The sequence below is a fragment of the Phyllostomus discolor genome, chromosome 1, assembly GCF_004126475.2.
Source record: "Phyllostomus discolor isolate MPI-MPIP mPhyDis1 chromosome 1, mPhyDis1.pri.v3, whole genome shotgun sequence".
In the NCBI taxonomy this organism is placed as follows: Eukaryota; Metazoa; Chordata; class Mammalia; order Chiroptera; family Phyllostomidae; genus Phyllostomus; species Phyllostomus discolor.
Window position 1 is genome coordinate 14,144,193 of NC_040903.2, and position 18,091 is coordinate 14,162,283.

General features: G+C 51.5%; 2 protein-coding genes across 4 annotated transcripts in view; one reads left to right on the plus strand and one right to left on the minus strand.

The window, feature by feature from the left end:
• The first annotated feature begins 1,356 nt into the window (after positions 1-1,356).
• On the plus strand, positions 1,357-6,451 carry SOD3 (superoxide dismutase 3). 2 transcript variants are annotated; one of them, XR_004901676.1, is made up of 3 exons: positions 1,357-1,465; positions 5,001-5,808; positions 5,868-6,451. XR_004901676.1 is itself a non-coding variant. In XM_028507184.2 (2 exons), the coding sequence occupies exon 2, from the start codon at positions 5,029-5,031 to the stop codon at positions 5,725-5,727; it is 699 nt and encodes a 232-aa protein (XP_028362985.1). In that variant the 5' UTR covers positions 1,357-1,465; positions 5,001-5,028; the 3' UTR covers positions 5,728-6,451. The 2 variants fall into 2 exon arrangements, 1 of the variants encoding a protein (XP_028362985.1); XM_028507184.2 differs by having other exon boundaries at positions 5,001-6,451.
• A 5,525-nt stretch (positions 6,452-11,976) lies between these two features.
• Positions 11,977-18,091, minus strand: part of CCDC149 (coiled-coil domain containing 149) — a 97,666-nt gene continuing 91,551 nt past the window's right edge. For both annotated transcript variants that reach the window (XM_028507989.2, XM_028507988.2), the window contains one exon: positions 11,977-14,735. In XM_028507989.2, the coding sequence (XP_028363790.1) occupies positions 14,302-14,735 (434 nt within the window). In that variant the 3' untranslated portion in view covers positions 11,977-14,301. The remainder of the gene's footprint in view (positions 14,736-18,091) is intronic.

Sequence of the window (18,091 nt, forward strand, 5' to 3'; positions counted from 1 at the left end):
GATGCACCATGAAAAACCAGAATGCTGTGGGGGTGGGGCAGGGTGGGAGGTGGAACCTGGAACTCTGAAAAGCCAATAGCCAAGACCACTACACCCAGCAGCAGAATGCAGAGCAGCAAGCACTGAGTGGATGAGGCTTGAGTTTTGAGCAGCCTGAGGGTGGATGGCAGGAGGAGGGGCCGGAGTCGCTGAGTTCCCAGAAGTCTCCATCTTAACTTCTGGAACGGCTACTCCCGGCCAAAGGTCTTTTGTTTGAGTTCTTCCAGTCACGCAATGGTTCCCAAACTTGGCTGCTCACTAGAATGACCAGCTTTTTGTAAAGATGATTGCAGAAAGCGCTTCCTGGCCATTGACGTACTCAGCCTGGAGTGGGGCCCAGAAGTCTGGAATTCTGCGGTTAGGACCAGTGCCGGGGCCTCCAAGGGCCCTGTCCGTCCTTCCGCAGCTGCGCTCCCCACTCTGCAGTGGACGGACCTGTTGACACTGCTGCTCCCTCCCCAGAGGGGAGCCCCTCCTGCAGCCTGGACACCGGCACATAGTGCAGTACCCGGCGTGGAGTGAGCACCCACTAAAAGTTTGTTGAAGGAAAGGCTGGGGGACACACAGGCAGCCAGACCAGTGCCTTTCCCCACGTGGGAACAAAAGCTTCTCTTTCTGGAAGGAGCTCTGTGATTGAGAAAGGATCCCAGCAGCAAAGGGAGAAAGGCCCCTGGGGATGGCACAGGCCCAAGGCTTGCCCAGACTGCACCCTCTGTCACCATGCTTCTTCACAACCTCCCTGACACAGTGACAGCAACTCCGACGACGATGGCACCGGTTGGCATCATATCCCCATTTTACAGATGGGAAAGGGGAGGCACAGGGAGCTGGCTGGTTCACGGGCACGTCAGTAGGAGGAGACAGGTGGCACGCTGCAACCCTGGGCTGCCACAGCTGCTCTCCCATCTCCCAGGTGGCGCGGCGCACTCCTGAGAAAACATCGTGCGTATTTGTCAGGTGCCCGTTTCCACCGTAGACGCGTCCAGCAAAAATCAGTCAATGACCGAGGAAGTCGGGTGACAGCAAAGGGCCTCTCAAGAAAGAAAGCATTGTGCACCTCTCCAAAGAGGCTATTTTCTGCCTCATTTTTATTCCCCTGCCGCTGTGTGCTGAAGGTCACTGGCTACGTCTGCACAAACCAGTGAAGTCATGATGAGGAATACTTGGCCAGGGAGCCCGGGGCCGGGGAGAGGCCGAGGGAGGAGGGAACGGAGGAGCAGGAGGTGAGGCAATTCACCCAGGGCCAGCCTGGCCTGCTTTCCCTCCCTAACTGGCCCAATGACCTTCTTTCTTCAGGGTGACCACTCCCCTGGGCTGGCTCTCCGGCACACCCACAAACAGCCCGGCCCCAGGAGTCGGTCTGCATTCCTGCAGACGACTACTGCTGGGTGCTGCCCCCCGCCCCACACTTGGAAGAGCTGGAAAGGTGGGTACCAAGTTGGGGTTCATTTCGTTCTTCTCGGAGTTTGCTTAGTGAGAGTTTGAAACCGGGGTGAGACGTCGTCGGGCCTGGTCTTGGAAAAGTATTCGATCGTCTTCTCGAGAGAGAAATAGAAGCTGGCTGCTCAAGGGATGAGTCGGGAGTTGGGGAGAGGGGTGAGGGAGCCAAGTGGGCGAGGTCGCTGCTCTGCTTTGGATCTGCCCAGGCCAGACCCAGAGGACTTCAGTGTCAGGAAAAGAGGAATCTGGAGGGAGCAAGGCTGCCCTTTCTGGGTGTTGCATGGCTCTGGGGGGTGGGGGGGAGCTACTGAGAAAAAGCCACCTGCTTATGGGGGAAGAGAGGGGCGGGCTTCTAGCTCCTTCTACGGATGAGCTGAGGGATTAGAATGGGCCAGGCTGCCATCTCCCCAGACCAGACCCAGGAAGGAGGCCCAGGCTCGGTGGCCTTTCGGTCCCGTTTCTCTGATCATCTTGTCTTCCCTTACAGACCAGGCACAGAGGAGGGCCTGAAAAAGCCACTTGGTCGCCCACAGTTCAAACTGAGGGGGACACTGTGCAAAAAGGCTGAGCCTGATGCAAGCTGGCCTCACGGGGCAGGACTCAAAGGCTCAGAAAACAAGGAGTCAGGGCTTACTGGGGTTCAGGGAGAATTTCTTTTTTGTTAAGAGAAAAACATCTCCATAACATGTTAATGATTACCTAAGTGTCCCTGAAAGAAAACAATCTGGTTTTGCTCTGTTTTTAAGGAAGAACTTTCTAATGGGCACAGCCCTCCCCGGGGGCAGGACAGCCACAGGAGGAGGGGTTGGTCCCCGGTGCTGGGAGGCTTGAGGCTTAAGCTCTGGCAAGGATGGTCCCTGCTTCCTGGGTTTCCACATAGTGAGACACACAGGCCGGGTCAGAGGTGGTTCCCTTGTTGTCAATCTCTGACCTTTCCCCCCTACCTGCCACTCCTTTTCCCACGGCTTCAGTATCATCTCTCAGGGGATGGGCTTGAAATCTCTACCAGCACTTCGTCTCTGATGTCTAAGAAAAGAGCTGCCATTTGCTGAGAACTTTCTAGGTGCCAGGCTCTGAGCTAAGGCCCTTCCATGACAGCTGCCGAGTGTGGTGTCTGAGCTAGGGGCTGGGAGAAGGCCACACACGTTCCAGTCTTGTCCTCAACTGTTACTGAGTGTGTAACCTTGGGCAAAACACTCGCCGCTCTGTGCCTCAGTTTCCCCACACTTCAGAGTGAGGGTAACAACGACACCCCACAGAGTTCTCGTGAGGCTCACACGAGTGAGCACGTGCTAACTGCTTTGAGCAGTGCCTGGCACGTGTGTTCCATAAATGTGAGCAATTGGAATCGTGTCTTCTAAGCTTCTCAGCAAACCTCTGAGGGAGGAGCCATCACCCCTGTTTGCAGATGAAGAAAACCGAGGCTCGGGGGGACAGGGTGGAGCCTGGCGTGTGGGTTCGCAGTCCAGCATTTTCTCTGCTACTCTGCAATACAAATCACAGTAACAGCAACCCTCAGAGGGGCCGTGGCAGAGTCAAGTTTCAGAATCCACTCTCTTAATCACCTGCTAGCTCACCTTTCTGTAACGGTGATGGAAAATGTAAATACTCAATGCCGGCATTGACTTTTAGAATGGCACTGGCTTTGGGGTTGGAGAAGGGCTTTGAAAGTACAGCTGACCCTCACATCAGGTTTTGGGAGGCGGCACTGACCCCTGTGGGAAGATTTAAAGATGTGAAAATCGCTTGGCATATGCCCTCTCATTTAGTCCGCACCGTGACCCTCGGTGGTAGGACTGGCCTCGTTTTACAAGCAGCTGAAAGAGGGCCAGTCAAACCTTCTCTGGAGATGTCACCGTTACTATATGTGGGGACTGGGATCTGAATCTGTGTCTGACTCTAAAATCCTGGCTGGGTCCCAGAATCTTTGATGGAGCTTAACAAAATAAATAAATAAAAGACACAATTCCGGCCCATGGAATCTCTTAAGGTGGAGCCTGGGCCCCTCTGATTTTTAAGAGTCAGAATCTCGTGCACGGCCAACACCGAGAACCCCTCCCAGCTACACCCCCACTTCCAAGTGCCCCAGTCGGTGCCAGCTGTCTGCGGAACATCCTGCCTGGGCACTCACCAGCATCTGCCCTGGTCTCCTTCCTCTCGGGGCCTTGGACCACCATCCAGACACCGTTCTCCCCTGGGAACTCAGCCATCCTCCACTGCTTTCTCTCCGCCCCCCTCCCAGGGCTGCCCACAATGTCTCCCAGCCATTGCCTGTCTCTCTCTGCCTCTGCTGCCTCCACCTCAGAAAAAGCCTTCCTCACCGCTGCCTTGGGCTCCAGCCACAGCCCCCTAGGTCATGGCCCTCTGACTGCCTCTGCTTCTCCCTTTCTGTGTGTCCACCTCTGCCCAGGCTGTTCCCATGCCTTCTCCCCTGTCCTCCGCATCCCCAAAGCCTAGCCCATGTTCTTCTTCCTGCCGCACCTCATGAACTAAAAAGCCATCTCATCATCCCCGTTTCTGCTGAAAACCTCCACCAGCACAAGCCTCCCAGCTAATATCCACATTCAGCACGGCAAACCCAGCCCCTCGATCCCTGGCTCAAAGTTCGCTCTTGAGCTCCGACTCCTCCCTGGTGGCACGGGCCAGGTTCCAGCCGCACTGAATGTCTACCCATCCCCAAAACAAACAGCGTCCTTCCACAGCCTGTGACTATGTTATGTTGTGCCTTCTGCCGGAAATGGGCTTCCAACCAGGCTTGGCTCATTAGCTCCTATTTGTAGAATAAAGCTCAAGAGTCACCTCCTCTGGGAAGCCTTCCTGGAGTTCCCCAGGGAGATGGACACTACCTTGTCCATCCATCCCTAGCACAAGGCTCCATCTTGAATCGCAGAGTGAAGTTGGAATGATGTGATGGCGTGTCTGTCCCTCAGCGAACTCCTCATTCAACAATCACATATTAAATGTTTCCCACTGCCAGGTGTGGGCCCAGGTGCTGGGGATACTGATGAGTAAAACAGAGTTTCTGTGTTCAAGTCTACCCAGCATGGTAGAGAAGGGGCACAGGGTGCTTCAGAGAGAGGGCACAGCACTGCCACGATCAAGAGGCAGGGCAGCAAGTCCTACCCCTGCCTGTAAGTGGGGGGATGCTCAGAGAGTGGCAGGGGAGGGGAGATGAGGAGGGGGGAGGTCCGGAAGGGCCATGAGATTCCCCCTCATGTGCCCTGCGACACCCCCCCCTTTGACCCGAGACTCCCCACTCATGAAGAGAGGACTAGAGAGGACCATGATCAGATCTGTGGCTCATAAAAAGCCCTGTGAGTTTCTTGAGATTTGCGTGTCAGTCATCTTGAAACGCACGGCAGCTGACACAGTTCCTGGGATGCAGGAAGCCCTGGAGAAATATGGGCTGAAAGAAGGGGTGGGCAAGGTCCCCTTTGGTGAGGATGGATTAGATCCAAGGACTTGGCGTCCCTGAGATTTCCTGTCTCTGTTGACTAAGTCTCGCCCCGCCCCCACCCCAGCGGTGCCCGCAGGTGCCGGACTCCAGCCATGCTGGCGCTGCTGTGTGTCTCCTTGTTCCTGGTGGCCTGTGCCTCGGACGCCAGCCTGAGCACGGAGGAGCAGATCCGCGACATGTACGCCAAAGTGACGGAGATCTGGCAGGAGGTGACAGGGGGGCGGGCGGCGGACGATGGCCAGGACCCCACACTCCACGCCATGTGCCAGGTGCAGCCATCGGCCTCCCTGGACGCGGAGCAGCCGCAGGTCACCGGCTTCGTGCTCTTCCGGCAGCTGGCGCCGGGCGCCCGGCTGGAGGCCTTCTTCAACCTGGAGGGCTTCCCGCCCGAGCCCAATGGCACCAAACGCGCCATCCACGTGCACCAGTTCGGGGACCTGAGCCAGGGCTGTGGGTCCACCGGGCCGCACTACAATCCCCTGGGGGTGCAGCACCCTCAGCACCCGGGCGACTTCGGCAACTTCGCCGTGCGGGACGGCAGCCTCTGGAAGTACCGCTCCGGCCTCGTCGCCTCGCTCAGCGGCCCGCACTCGATCGTGGGCCGAGCGGTGGTAGTGCACGAGGGCGAGGACGACCTGGGCCGCGGGGGCAACCTGGCCAGCCTGGAGAACGGCAACGCAGGCCGCCGGCTCGCCTGCTGCGTGGTGGGCCTGTGTGGGCCTGAGCCCTGGGCGCGCCTGGTGCAGGAGCGCAGGAAGCGGCGGCGGGACAGTGAGTGCAAGACGGCCTGATGGTGCCCCACCCGGGGCGCGGCGGAGAGCTCCTGCGCGCCCCAGACCCTCTCTATGCCCTGACCCCCCTTCTGGAGCCCCGGATCCTTTCCATGTGCCTCAGGACCCCTTCCACACCCTGAAGCTCCTCCAAGCGCACTGAGATCCCCTCCGTGTGCCCCAAGACCCTGCCCCCACCTTGACTTTCTCCCTCTGCTCCCAGAGACACCTTCTATCCTCTGGTCCCACTTCCACCATAGCTGAGGTCTCCCCAGAAGTCCCCTGTACCCTGAGTTCTCCAAACAGGTATGCCGAGACACCCCCGGCATCCAGAGGGCAGTCCCACCCTCAGAACACAGTCCCCCTCCCCCAGTTCTGAGAACCCCCAGAGGTACACCCCTCCATCTAACACATACCCCACCTTCCTTGAAGGTCTCCTAGACTCTTAAGGCCCCTTTCTACCCTGACACCCCTACCCTCACCCCATGAACCCTGAGACACCTCTTTGCCTTAAGGGCTCGCCCAACACCCCACCCCTTACATTCCTCCTATGCTCTCCTGGACCCCGCCTGAGGTTGCCCAGGATCCCGGCCTCCCCGCCCACCACCAGCATGTGGCCCTGCCAGCACATGCCCGAGTTTTCAGCTGCTTTTGGCACCCTGCCACCCTGCAGAGAGCAGATACCCTTTGGGGCTGTTTGCCAATCTTCACGTTGCACATTAAAAACTCAGCAGCTCAGTATTGCGCCAGCACCTTGGTTACTTTTTTTTGTTTGTTTGAGGCCTCTCTCCCAGGCTCAGTTACTATTTGGAAATAGCAAAGATATTTCCGAAAGTCCCTGTAGGACTTCTTGTCATCCTCTTCCCAATTCTGCTGGCAACAATGTTCAGTCACCCCTTATTGTGGGAAGAGAGAGAAAAAAAAGTCAGCTTCCTGGGCTACATACATCCTGAGCTGTGGACCCAACCAGAGAGAAGGAAATCTATCTGCCATGAGCTTCTGGCGATTCTGACACAAGAGCCACTGGCCCTGGGCCCCGTGCTCCTCACATCTGCCCCTAAGTGCCGCATGAGGTCTATTTCCCAGACGGCGGAGACGGGGCCCATGAGGCAATGTCGCTGGGCAAGTTTCAGGGAGGCTGGCGTTGGCAAGTGACGCTGCCAGCCCTTCCACAGACAGGATGCTGCTCTTGTTGACACAGAGGCTCTTGGGAACAGTGGGGTCCACAGGCAGGCTGATTCTGATGCAAGGCCCGTTAGAGTTTCAGCCTCTTCTTGAAAATTATAATCTACATATAGACTAGATCAGTCTTGCGTGTCCACCTTCCTTTACTGAATCAAAGTCCTCATAATGACTCTTCGGCCTCCTGTCGTACACCCACCCTCCAGCCGGGTCTCTTCCACCCTGCTTACTGGGAGGCGGCTTCCGTGTCTCCCAGACTCTTAAGAGAGTGAGTCAAACCGAACTGTAGCCAGAAACCCATCCCCAGTGGTTATTTTTACCTCTTACTAGGACTAACTTGTTATTGAAAATTCTTTCCTCAAAACTGAGTGACAACGGGAGAGAAAGGCTATTGTTGTCTGGTGACTTTGCTCCAGCAACGTGTTCTCACCAGCTTGAGACATTAACTTGAACTGTCCAGGTCAGCACTGAAAAGAAGTGAGCGAACGGAGTCTTTAAATACCTTGATCTTGGAGACGTGTTCACCGATCCCCACAGTGAAAAGTTCTGAAAACGAGGCAGCGATTACGTAGGGACACATGACGGAGAGAAGTGAAACGCTGAACGTGCCACCTTCGACTCTGCGGCCCAGAACACAGGTTAATTCAGGATTGGCCCGGGAGGTATTTATTCTTCAGGAGGAAGCTGGTGCTTTTCCTCACTTGCCCTTTGTATTTGTCTGTTGGGGCTGCTATCACAAAATACCACAGACTGGGTAGCTTAGAAACAGCAGACATTCCTCACAATTCTGGAGGCTGGAAGTCCAAGGTCACGGCCCCAGCATGGTCAGGTTGGAGGCCTCTCGGGTTCGTAGTCAGTGCTTTTTCGCTGCATCCTCACTTGGTGGAAGAGGCATGGGATCTCTCTGGAGCGTCTTGTGCACTAATGAGATGAGTGTTCCTCCTCACCCCTCATCCCCTCTCATGATTTTGGGGTTTCCCAAAGGCTGTACCTCCTAGTGCTATCATCTTTGGGCGGGAGCGTTCCGACATGTATATACTTTTTTAAGGTTTTATTTATTTATTTTTAGAGAGGGAAGGGAGGGAGAAAGAGAGAGAGAGAGAAACATCAATGTGCGGTTGCTGGGAGTCATGGCCGGCAACCCAGGCATGTGCCCTAACTGGGAATCAAACCTGTGACACTTTGGTTCTCAGCCCACGCTTAATCCACTGAGCTATGCCAGCCAGGGCTCGACATGTGTATTTTGGCGGAACCCATTCAGACCCTAGCACCTTTTGTTCTTCGTTTCTTTCTTCTCTACCCTCAGCTCCCCCCAGACTAAAGAGAGACCCTCGCAGCCCTGCTCCTTTCTGTTCTGTGCATTCGTGGGAAGGGAATGGATTGACTATTCAATGGGGCTCCAGAGCCAAGAAGCAGAGAAGAAATAACAGAAGGCCAGATCACAGTTCACTGTGTCAGGACGAAGGAATGCTCGGAGTGCGGTGGTTGGCAGCTCAGGCTCAGCCAGAAAGGCCCATTTGGAACCCGGCTCTGCCTCGCTGACAAGCTGAGCGACTCACTCCCTCTCTCTCGGCCTGGGGTTTCTCCTCTGTAAAGTAAGACGATTCCACCGGATTGTTGCTGTGAGGATTAAATCAAGTGTTATTCGTGAAAGGTGTGTAGAATAACACACAGCCCTAAGGGTCTAATAAATGCCTAATTAAGAACACTGGCTAAGGTCAGAAAAATAGCTACTACTGATGGATTGGGTCACCTTGTAAGGTGCTGAATACCTTTATCTAGAAAAATGGAAGCACAGGAAAGGTCGCCACCTCTTAGGTTTGTAAGGATTTCCTCCTTCATTAAGAGGCTGGTGGGAAGAAACTCTGTGATCCCAGCTAATGGAGGTGGGGCCAGAACCTAAGGCGAGGGAAAGATTGTAGACCCCACTGGGCCCTTGGGGGCTATTTTCACCCTTCTCCCCTTCCAGATCTATCTTGATCATCCCTTCCCCTTTTTCTGGTTTGACTTCCCAGCCAGCTTGCTAATCAGTTTGCCCGTTTGACTCACAGGGTTTGCATTTGTCACCGAGACTTAAACACACACTTGTTTTGATTTCTTTTTGTAAAATTAGAAGCGTTTGATGTAATGACTCTACCTAGACACAGCTGGTAAAGGAGCATAATGCTCGAGTGCGTGCAGTTGAAACACAATGTAGACAATAATTAGAAACGCTATCTTTAGATGTTTAGGACAAGCTTCTTCTCAGAATTGCAGTGCAGTTTTCCCTGAGTTGGGCTTTTCAGTGCATATGTATATACAGAAATACTGAAAACGTAAGAAAATAGAGCAAATCAGTGAGTGCTTTGGTCAACTTGAAAGCCTGCAGGAAATAAACCAACTGATTTTGGATCTGGCGTTTCTGACTGAATGCATCAGATCTCTACGTTCTCCGTAATGGCCATGACGAGCGCATGAGCTAATAATCGTAGGCGACAGAGTGGGGCTGATAAAATGATACCATGTGCTCGAAGAAATGCTCAGCCTGTGCTCGGCCTGTAGTGAGGATAGAGTTAATGGCCCAGACAGTGAAGATAATTAATCACGCATATCAGGAAAATTACATTTTTACTTTATTTATTTATAAAGGAGTTTATTTATTTCTTCTTAGAGAGAGGGGAAGGGAGGGAGAAAAACATCCATAAGTTGCCTCTTGTACACACCTTGACTGGGGACGAGACAGCAGCCCAGGCACGTGCCCTGACTGGGAATCGAACCTGTGACCTTACACTTTGCAAGAGGATGCCCGGCCAACTGAGCTGCACCAGGCAGGGCACACCTTTTTATTTCGGGTAACAAAAATGACATAGCTATGGCACATGATCGTAGAATCCAATAAAGCAAGGTCTGCAAATGAATAGAAGTTACTTTCTTTAAATGAGCAAAATAGCAGCTGTTTTGCCTTTTTTTAAAAAAAGCCAATTGTTTCACATTTAATAGGCTATCGCCAGGGTTGGCTAAGAGCCCAAATATGTGTATTCCTGGGCTCACAGAGGTTCCAGAAAGTCAAAGTTGTCAGTATTATGCAAACATTCACTATGCATTCGAAAAATTCTCATTTAGTCAAGAGGGGCTGTGAAATGTAAGGCAGCGCATCAATATCTATCACCCTAAATTGCCTTCACGCTGTACCGACGTGTTTTGTTTTTGTGAGCAATCATAATATCGAGAGACGGGTCCTTTCTATTCTTTCTGCCTCTCATCCCGACTTAGATCCACTACCGAGCTCTCTATTGCATCTCTCTGATCTTCACATTTTTCTCTGTTCAGAAAGACAACTGGAAAAAAAGGAATATATTAAAGTAGCAAGTTAAGGGGACTCATTTGCCTTTTTGACATCCTCAGGTGCCCCCAATATTATTAAGGAGGAAGATTATTTCAAATGGAGGCTTCCCGAATGAAAGTGGGAGCGGCGGGGGGTGCTCAAATAGAGAACTTTTGCAAAGACAAGTGGGGTTCCGAGCCATCCACAGGCCTGCAAGAAAGTGATCAAACAGGGAGAAAGTGCCATTTTTTTTTATAGGAGCAAAAAACCAAGAGCAGCAAAGACATGCTGTACTTTTAAAGAGACAGTGAAGACAACCACGTGGGGCAAGTTGCTGGTCTTTGAAATTCCTTACAGAGGAGCTTGGTCCTTTTATGCCCCGTGGTGAACTGGGGTGCCGTGACTCCAGCCAGAAGAGTGTGTCCGAAAATGCTCTCCAACACGTGAATGACTGATACCAGGGCCCTTTTACAGAACTTCACATTGTGGTGGTGGTGCATGTTTGGGAGGGATGATGATGGGAAAACGACGTTCGTTTATTTAGGATCGCCAGCTGGGAGGAGGTTCCAGCAGGGATGGAGCTGAATGCCGTTAGGAGCCTCCCAGCTAGAGGGGCTTTGGGAATAGCTGTGCGAGGCAAAGATGAAAGGGGGAGGAGGAGGGGAAGGTGGGCCGAGGAGGCCCAGCAAGCGAAGGAGTTAGGGATGAGAAATGCCTGGTTTACAAAAACCAATCCATTTCCACAGGCCTTAATTAAAAGCACGACAAACACTCATATGTAAAAAAAAACCTCACCTAGAGGCTCTCAGGTACAGAGAGACCACAAGAAATGCAGTGTGTGCAAACAAGTTTTCATTAAGCGACCTGTCAGCTCTGTTTCATTTATCCAGACTGTTCCGCATTCTGCTGGCAACCGCGCTGGAAAAATAATGGAAGGACAGACACACTCGAAGAGGTAAACAAAGGTGGGAACGTTCCAGCTGCAAAGCAGGACAGATGATAAAGTAGCCAGGGAAGAGAGGCGAGGAGATGGCATTTTTCTTAACAAACCGACAAACCACCCCCCATCCCCGCCCCCCCAGCTCCACCCTCATCGGTAACGTGATACGCTGGCTTTTTAAGGAGAAACAAAATAAATAAAACAAAAACAGACGTGTTGGGGTTCAGGGGCAATGTTGTTGGGGGTTCAAGTCAAATCTGTTCTCATCTCTTCTGTATTTCTCAAGACCCGATTATTGTTTTGGTGTTTATACCCTTCTAGAGTCTGCGTGCTCAGGCACAGGCCCCTCCCCAGTTCAGAGGGTGATCTTGATAAACCTAAACCTGTGACATAATTTCATCTCCCTTGCCAGGAATCGGTTTACACATAGATAGGTATGCAACAATTGTTATCAATGACACGTGACAAGAACTGAGTTTTTTGCTCTTAAACGTACACACACAGAAGGAGAAACTTTCTTTTGCCTTTGAACACAGAGGTGAGAACAGGTGATGACTGGAGCCATTGCAGCTACCTTGTGAGCCTGAGGAAGTAGCTGACACTGGCAGGCCGAGCAGAAAAACGAGACCCCAGATCCTTGATGACTTTCTTCAATGAACCATCCCTGGAATGCCCTGCTTCTAAAGTTCTTTTGATGCAATATAATTCATTTTCCTATTAAGTTTCTTAAAGTGTGAGTTACAGCTGAGAGTACCTGGGTACTCCAGGGCCATCTGGTAAACTAGGAGAGAGAATGCTGCACACTTTCACAGTGACCCTTACAAAGACAAAAGACAACCACAAGTAATTGCTGAAATTCTCTTTAATGTCTAATGGAGCACAGAACCATGTTGGGTTGGGATAGGAGAAGTGGGACAGTGTCACTTGTGTGTATAGTGCAAGGTCAAGGTTGCGCATACAACAGGATCAACTCATTGGCTCCAATGCCATGTCATAACACGAAACCTTCCCAGGCTGATGGCACACAAGAGTTTAGGTTATCGCTCTATGACCTCCTTGCCCTGAACCCCAGGCTCTCTGGTGCTCATGGGAGTTTTCCTGCCCATGATGGAATGTGTTTTAGTTTAGCATAAGCCTTGCTTGTCAGAAGGTAATGACGGGCCCTAAAGATGTGCACCTGGCCAACTGTGTGTCAAAACCAGAGCTTCTGCGGGAAGAGATTTTTCTTTTTATTATTATTGTATTAACCCTGGCTGTGTTTTCCTCTGGCAACTCCGGCATCCTAGGCAGTAGTGCTGAACATTTGCAGGCAGCTGAGGCCCAGTGCAGCAGCAACGTGATTTCTGTGGCTGCTCCGCTGTGCACGCTCTGCAGCTGCAGAAGCCACCACCCTGGAGGGGAAGTTGAGGGGGCAGGCCTGGGGAGGAGGGAGGTTGAAGCACAGAGCAGGGAGTAGGGCACTTGGGCCTGGCGGGCAGGGGCAGGTGGGGTGTCCAGCTCCCCAGGAGCAGCAGTGCCCTGACTTGGCCCCGGCCCCATACCACCAGCAGGGGTGACCCCTGGTGAGTGGAAAGCAAGCAGTTGGCGGTCCCCCCTGCTGTGCATGTGGCAAAGGACTGGACCTTCTTGTCTGTACTTTCCCCCTCGGGGTGAGGCAGCGTGAATGCATTCCTACCGGGCTCCTACTCTGCTGGCAGAGCGGCACCCAGAGATGGAATGGGGTGGGCAGGTGTCAGGAAGGGCTGGCTGCCCACGTGATCACAAACTCTGGGGTAAACATCTGACTCTTAGGAAGAATTTCCAACCCTTCCCACCTCGGGAGCCTCTTTTCTCCCTGTAAGGGAGTCTCTCAAAGGAGTGATTCTGGTTCTCAGAGGTCTTTTGGGCTTTGGGATCTGGTATCTGGTCTTCCTGAGACAACAAACTGAGTTCAGCTCAAAGAAAATTCTATCATTTGACGAGCCTTCAATTTTCTGCAATGCCAGATGCTGCCGAGAAAAGCTAATTTTATCCCCAAGGAAAGACGCAGGTAGGGTCGGCCACTCCCTCCTTCCCCACACTTGGAGCTGGTACTGGGTTCCACGGTCTCCACTCCAGGCTGTAATGACATTATTTGATTTTACTCTCTCTCTCTCCACTCCAGGGCCACAAGCTCTGTGTCTTGTCTTTAAAGTCTTTGTGCCCAGGGGTGGAGGCGGGGCACAAAGGAGGCAGACTTCACATTCTGTTGGAGGGGCTCGGGGTTCGAGGTTTGCGGTAGGGTGGGGCAGTGGCCCCAAGCAGCTCTGTCTTGGCCCCATCCCACGTGGCCACAGAATCCTATAAGCAGCACAGGTTGAAGGAGAGAAGCACAGCGTTTCCAGGTTCCGGCCCTCATCTCATCTCAGAAACGAAAAAATCAACACCACCCCCGCCCCCCCTCCGCCCCGGAGTCCCCTTCCTCCCTTCTTATCCCTGCATCAATCCAGGTCGATTAATCCTCCAGAATTACAGGCTAGAAAACTCAGCTCTCGCCGTCAGCACACGGGCCTCCACAGGGGCTGTGGATTTCAAACTGGAAGCCCAACCTTCTGAGCCTGCTTAAGCCCCGTTCCACCTGCCAGTCGGAGCCGCGGCGGACAGGGCTGCAGGCGGGATGCCGAGAACACCCATGACGGCAGGTCCTGCGGGGCCCTGGCCGGGTGAAGCGCAGCGGCGGGCCCTCTGGACCCATCACACTCAGCTACACCACCTTTCTCTCCGGCCGCCTAACCGCTACAAAGACGGAGATCTGATTAAAAATCCCATCGGTTTCGAGTTCTTCCCATAATGCGGATCAACAACATTAAATGCTAATAATAAAAAGAATCTTATCTCTAATAAAACAAACGCTGACAGAAAAGACGGATGCGGAAAACCAGCCATATGGCGGACGCCACTCCATGCCTGGCCGCGTTCGCAGCGGCGCGTCTTCGGCAGACAGAGATGACACTTGAGGACCCGCGTTTAATAAATCAGACCGTGCTGGCATCCTCAGAATAGTCGCAGTTTGCGGCCGGACCTGCGTCTTTTCTCACTTGCAGGCCTGGAGGTGTTTGAGGAGGAAGCAGCTCCGGAGAGCTGTCTGGCACTGAATTCTCTGTGGTCCCCAGTGCCTCCGCTGTGTCATGGTGCCAGATCCCTGTCCCCCTCATGTGTTCACAGTGCTCCTTGGGCCGCCACCCTCTGCGGTCTCCTTGCCATCTTCCAGGGTGGCAGCCTGGGCCTCTGGCTGGCTGGACTCAGAGGAGTCCTGGCAAGATTTGGGGAGCAGCCCCTTGGAGGCCAGGCCTGGAGAGGATGGCCCCATCTTGTCCCTCAAGCCTTCCTGGGGACTCTCTCCCCCCACCCCTTCCCGTTCTGCAGCTGCCTGCTCCTCTGTCAGGTGCGGTATTTCCCTTCCAAGCCTGTTGACTCCTTCTTCCTCAGAAGGCAACTGGGGTAATGAAGGATGAAAGTGCTTGCGCTGGTTCCCATGGCTCTGATTTGCTGGGGAGCTGACAGCAGGCCTCCCAGCATCCTCCAGTGCTGTCAACACCTCCGTGGCGGCACAACTTTCATCTTGTGCTTGCGTCTGAACCTCCCCTGCAACAGACGGAGGACAGCGTCAGACCTTTGGTGGGAAGTCAGCCCTCCCCTTCCCCGTTCCTCTCCTCCGCACCTCCGCCCATGGCCGTGGGGCCTCTGAGAGGGAAAATGCTTCCGCCCTGCCCCCACCCCTGCCCACGGGGAACACTGGACTCAAGTTCAAAAAGAAAGCAGCAGGTGCTTTGGTGGTTAATGTGTCATTGAGGGAGGGAAAGGAAGCACTTGGGTCATTTCATAATCCATCCTGTCCAGGGCCCTCTTATCTCCTGCTTCCCTCTCTGGTGGGGGCTCCTTGTGCCCATGAAATACTCAAATTGAGGACAAAGGTTCTGTGTGTTCTGTAGTTCAATGAAGGCCCCGGGCTCTTTGGAAACGAAAAGGGATTCTGCAGGCTTTGGGGTGGGCGGGACTCAGTGTCCCCAGCCTCTTCATTTTCCAGCAGCACCTCACTCTTTGATGCCTGAAGTTCCCTCAATTTCGGACAAAACTATATGCAAAAGCTGCTTCAAGCTCCCTCTGTCCCCAGCTAAACTGTCCCCTAAGCCCCTGCTCTAACGATAGAAATTGTCAAGCTGTAACTGATTGGAGACAGGAGGGAACGCCAGGCTCTGAGAGTGGGTGTCTAACCCTCATTTCCTACACTTGCTTTGTGATGGGGCGGACCTGTCTGGCCTCTCTCATTTCCCAGAAAGAGAATGACGGGTGGGACTCTCTGAGGTCCCTTCCAGACCCAACAAGCAACAGCGGCCCTGCATGATTGGGAAGCACCTGGGGAGTGAGCTGTAAGCACCTGGACGTGTGAATTCAACACCAAACCCCGAGGTTCCCAGAAGTCAAGATTTTCTTAGCCCTGGGGACACACAGTGATGAAATGTATGAAAGAGGCTCCCTGGGCTGATTTCAGCCTGGGTGGATGCCTCCCGGGCTGAGGGGCCTGGGCAGCACTCCCTGGTCGCCCCAGTGGCACCAGAGTAGAACCCCACTGCCATCGGGCTTACATGAGACGCACATGCAGGTGTGCTTTGGGGCTAACAGCTGGAACTTTGCAGAAAGCCGGAGGGCAAGCTGTAGGAGGCTCAGAAAGGAAGTTGACCTGTTCTGACCATGCACTTTTCTGCTTAAAACCTTCTGCTGGAGGCTTGTGGTTTTTAGGAGAAACTTCAATTCCTTTCCCTTAGATTCCCGCCCCCCCCCAGCCTGCTCCCGCTCCCCCTGCAGCCCCATGTCCCGCAGTTCTCTCGCCTGTTGGCGTCCTTGTGTCCATCCTACTCTGCCTCTCAGTCTGCCTGCACCGCCTGGTTTCTCTCCTTCCTGTAGTGAATGATGCCAGCTCCCTGGGTGCTTTTCTGTGCTAGGCTTGGCGCTCAGCATTTCACACATGTACCTTACTCTAGAATGTATGTAGGGACATCGCCTGACTCGCTCACAGTGCTTGGAACATTCTAAGCATTCAAGAATATTAAAAAATAATAATTCCTTACTTCTCTCTCTTTTTTTCTGGTGGAAGCATAGCATACATAGATTTGTACACATACATAGAAGTATACAAAAATCCTAAATCTACCCCTCAGTTAATCTTCACGGAGGGCACGTGCCATGTAACTAGCAGCTGGGACAACAAAGTACCACTGATGCCCCACAAACACGTTCCAGTCTAGACCCCACCTGGACCCCCTTCCTGGTCACTCCTTTTCTGCGAAGGGTGACCGCTGCCCTACTTCAGGTGCAAGGATGAGTTTTGTCTGCTCTTTGTACTTCAATACTGAAATCAGACTGTATGTTCCGGTTTGTGTGTGTACTGGCAGGCGATAGGTAAATGTCGACTGTTGATAAGAATTGTGTGAATTTTGGAGGATTAGTCATAGAATTTAGAAAGATTATGTATTTAAAAGTACATAAATCTAAGTAGATACAACCTAAGAAATGACATAATGCAAAACATTTGATTTAAAATGCAGCTTAGAATTTCTGCAGCATATACTAATACTACTATACGTGTGACACACTGTAATTTTAATACAATGCATAAGAGTGTTTCTTAAGAACAGAATCTGTTGAAATAGAGTCTAAAACTACAATATAAAAAATCAATGACAACATGAGTTGGTTCTTTGAAAAAATAAACAAGACTGATAAATCTTAAACCAGACTCACCAAGAAAAAAAGAGAGAGGACCCAAAAATCTAAAATCAGAAATGAAAGTGACAACTGACACCACAGAAACACAAAAGATTATAAGAAAATACTATATTAACAATCAAATGCCAACAAATTAGACAACCTGGAAGACATGGATAAATTACTGAAAACATACAATCTTCTAAGACTGAACCAAGAAGAAACAGAAAATAGGAAAAGACCAATCATAACAAATGAAATTTAAGCAGTAATCCAAAAAAAAAAAAAAGAAAAAAGTCCTGGACAGATGACTTCACAGATGAATTTTACTGAACGTCAAAGAAAAATCAACACTTATCCTCAAACTATTCAGAAGAAATTCAAGAGGAGGGAAGACTCCCATGCTCATTTACAAGCCCAGCATTATCCTTATCCCAAAACCAGATAAAGGCTCTATGAAGAAAACATATTATACACCAATATCCCTGGTGAACATAGATGCAAAAACCCTCAATAAATTATTAGCAAACAGAATTCAGCAATATACTAAAAGGACCATACACCATAATCAAGTGGGATTGATTCCTGAAATGCAAGGTTGGTTCAATACCTGTAAATCAATTAATGTGATATACCACATAGGCAAAATGAAAGATGAAAATCATATAATCATGTCAACAGATACAGAAATAAAAAGCATTTGACATAATCCAGCATTATGACAAAAACTCTCAGCAAAGTGGGGATAAAGAAGAACATACTTCAACATAATAAGGGCCATATATGACAAATCCACAGCTAACATCATACTCAACAGGGAAAAACTAAAAAACATGTTTCTTAAGGTCAGGAAAGTGGACAGGATGTCCACTTTCATCACTCTTCTTCAATAAAGTATGGGAAGTCCTAGCCATAGCAACAGATAAGAAGAATAAGAGGCACCCAAATGGTAAAGCAGGGGTGTCCAACCTGCAGCCCACAGGCCACATGCAGACCAGGGTGGCTGTGAATGCAGCCCAACACAGAATCATAAATTTACCTAAAACAGTATGAGATTTTCTTTTTTGTAATTACATGTCACAATGTATTTAATGTGTGGCCCAAGAAAACTCTTCTTCCAGTGTGGCCCAGAGGTGCCAAAAGGTTGGACACCCTGTATGTACAGGAAGAAGTAAAACTGTCTTTATTTGCAAATGACATGATATTGTACATAGAGAACCCTAAAGTTTACACCA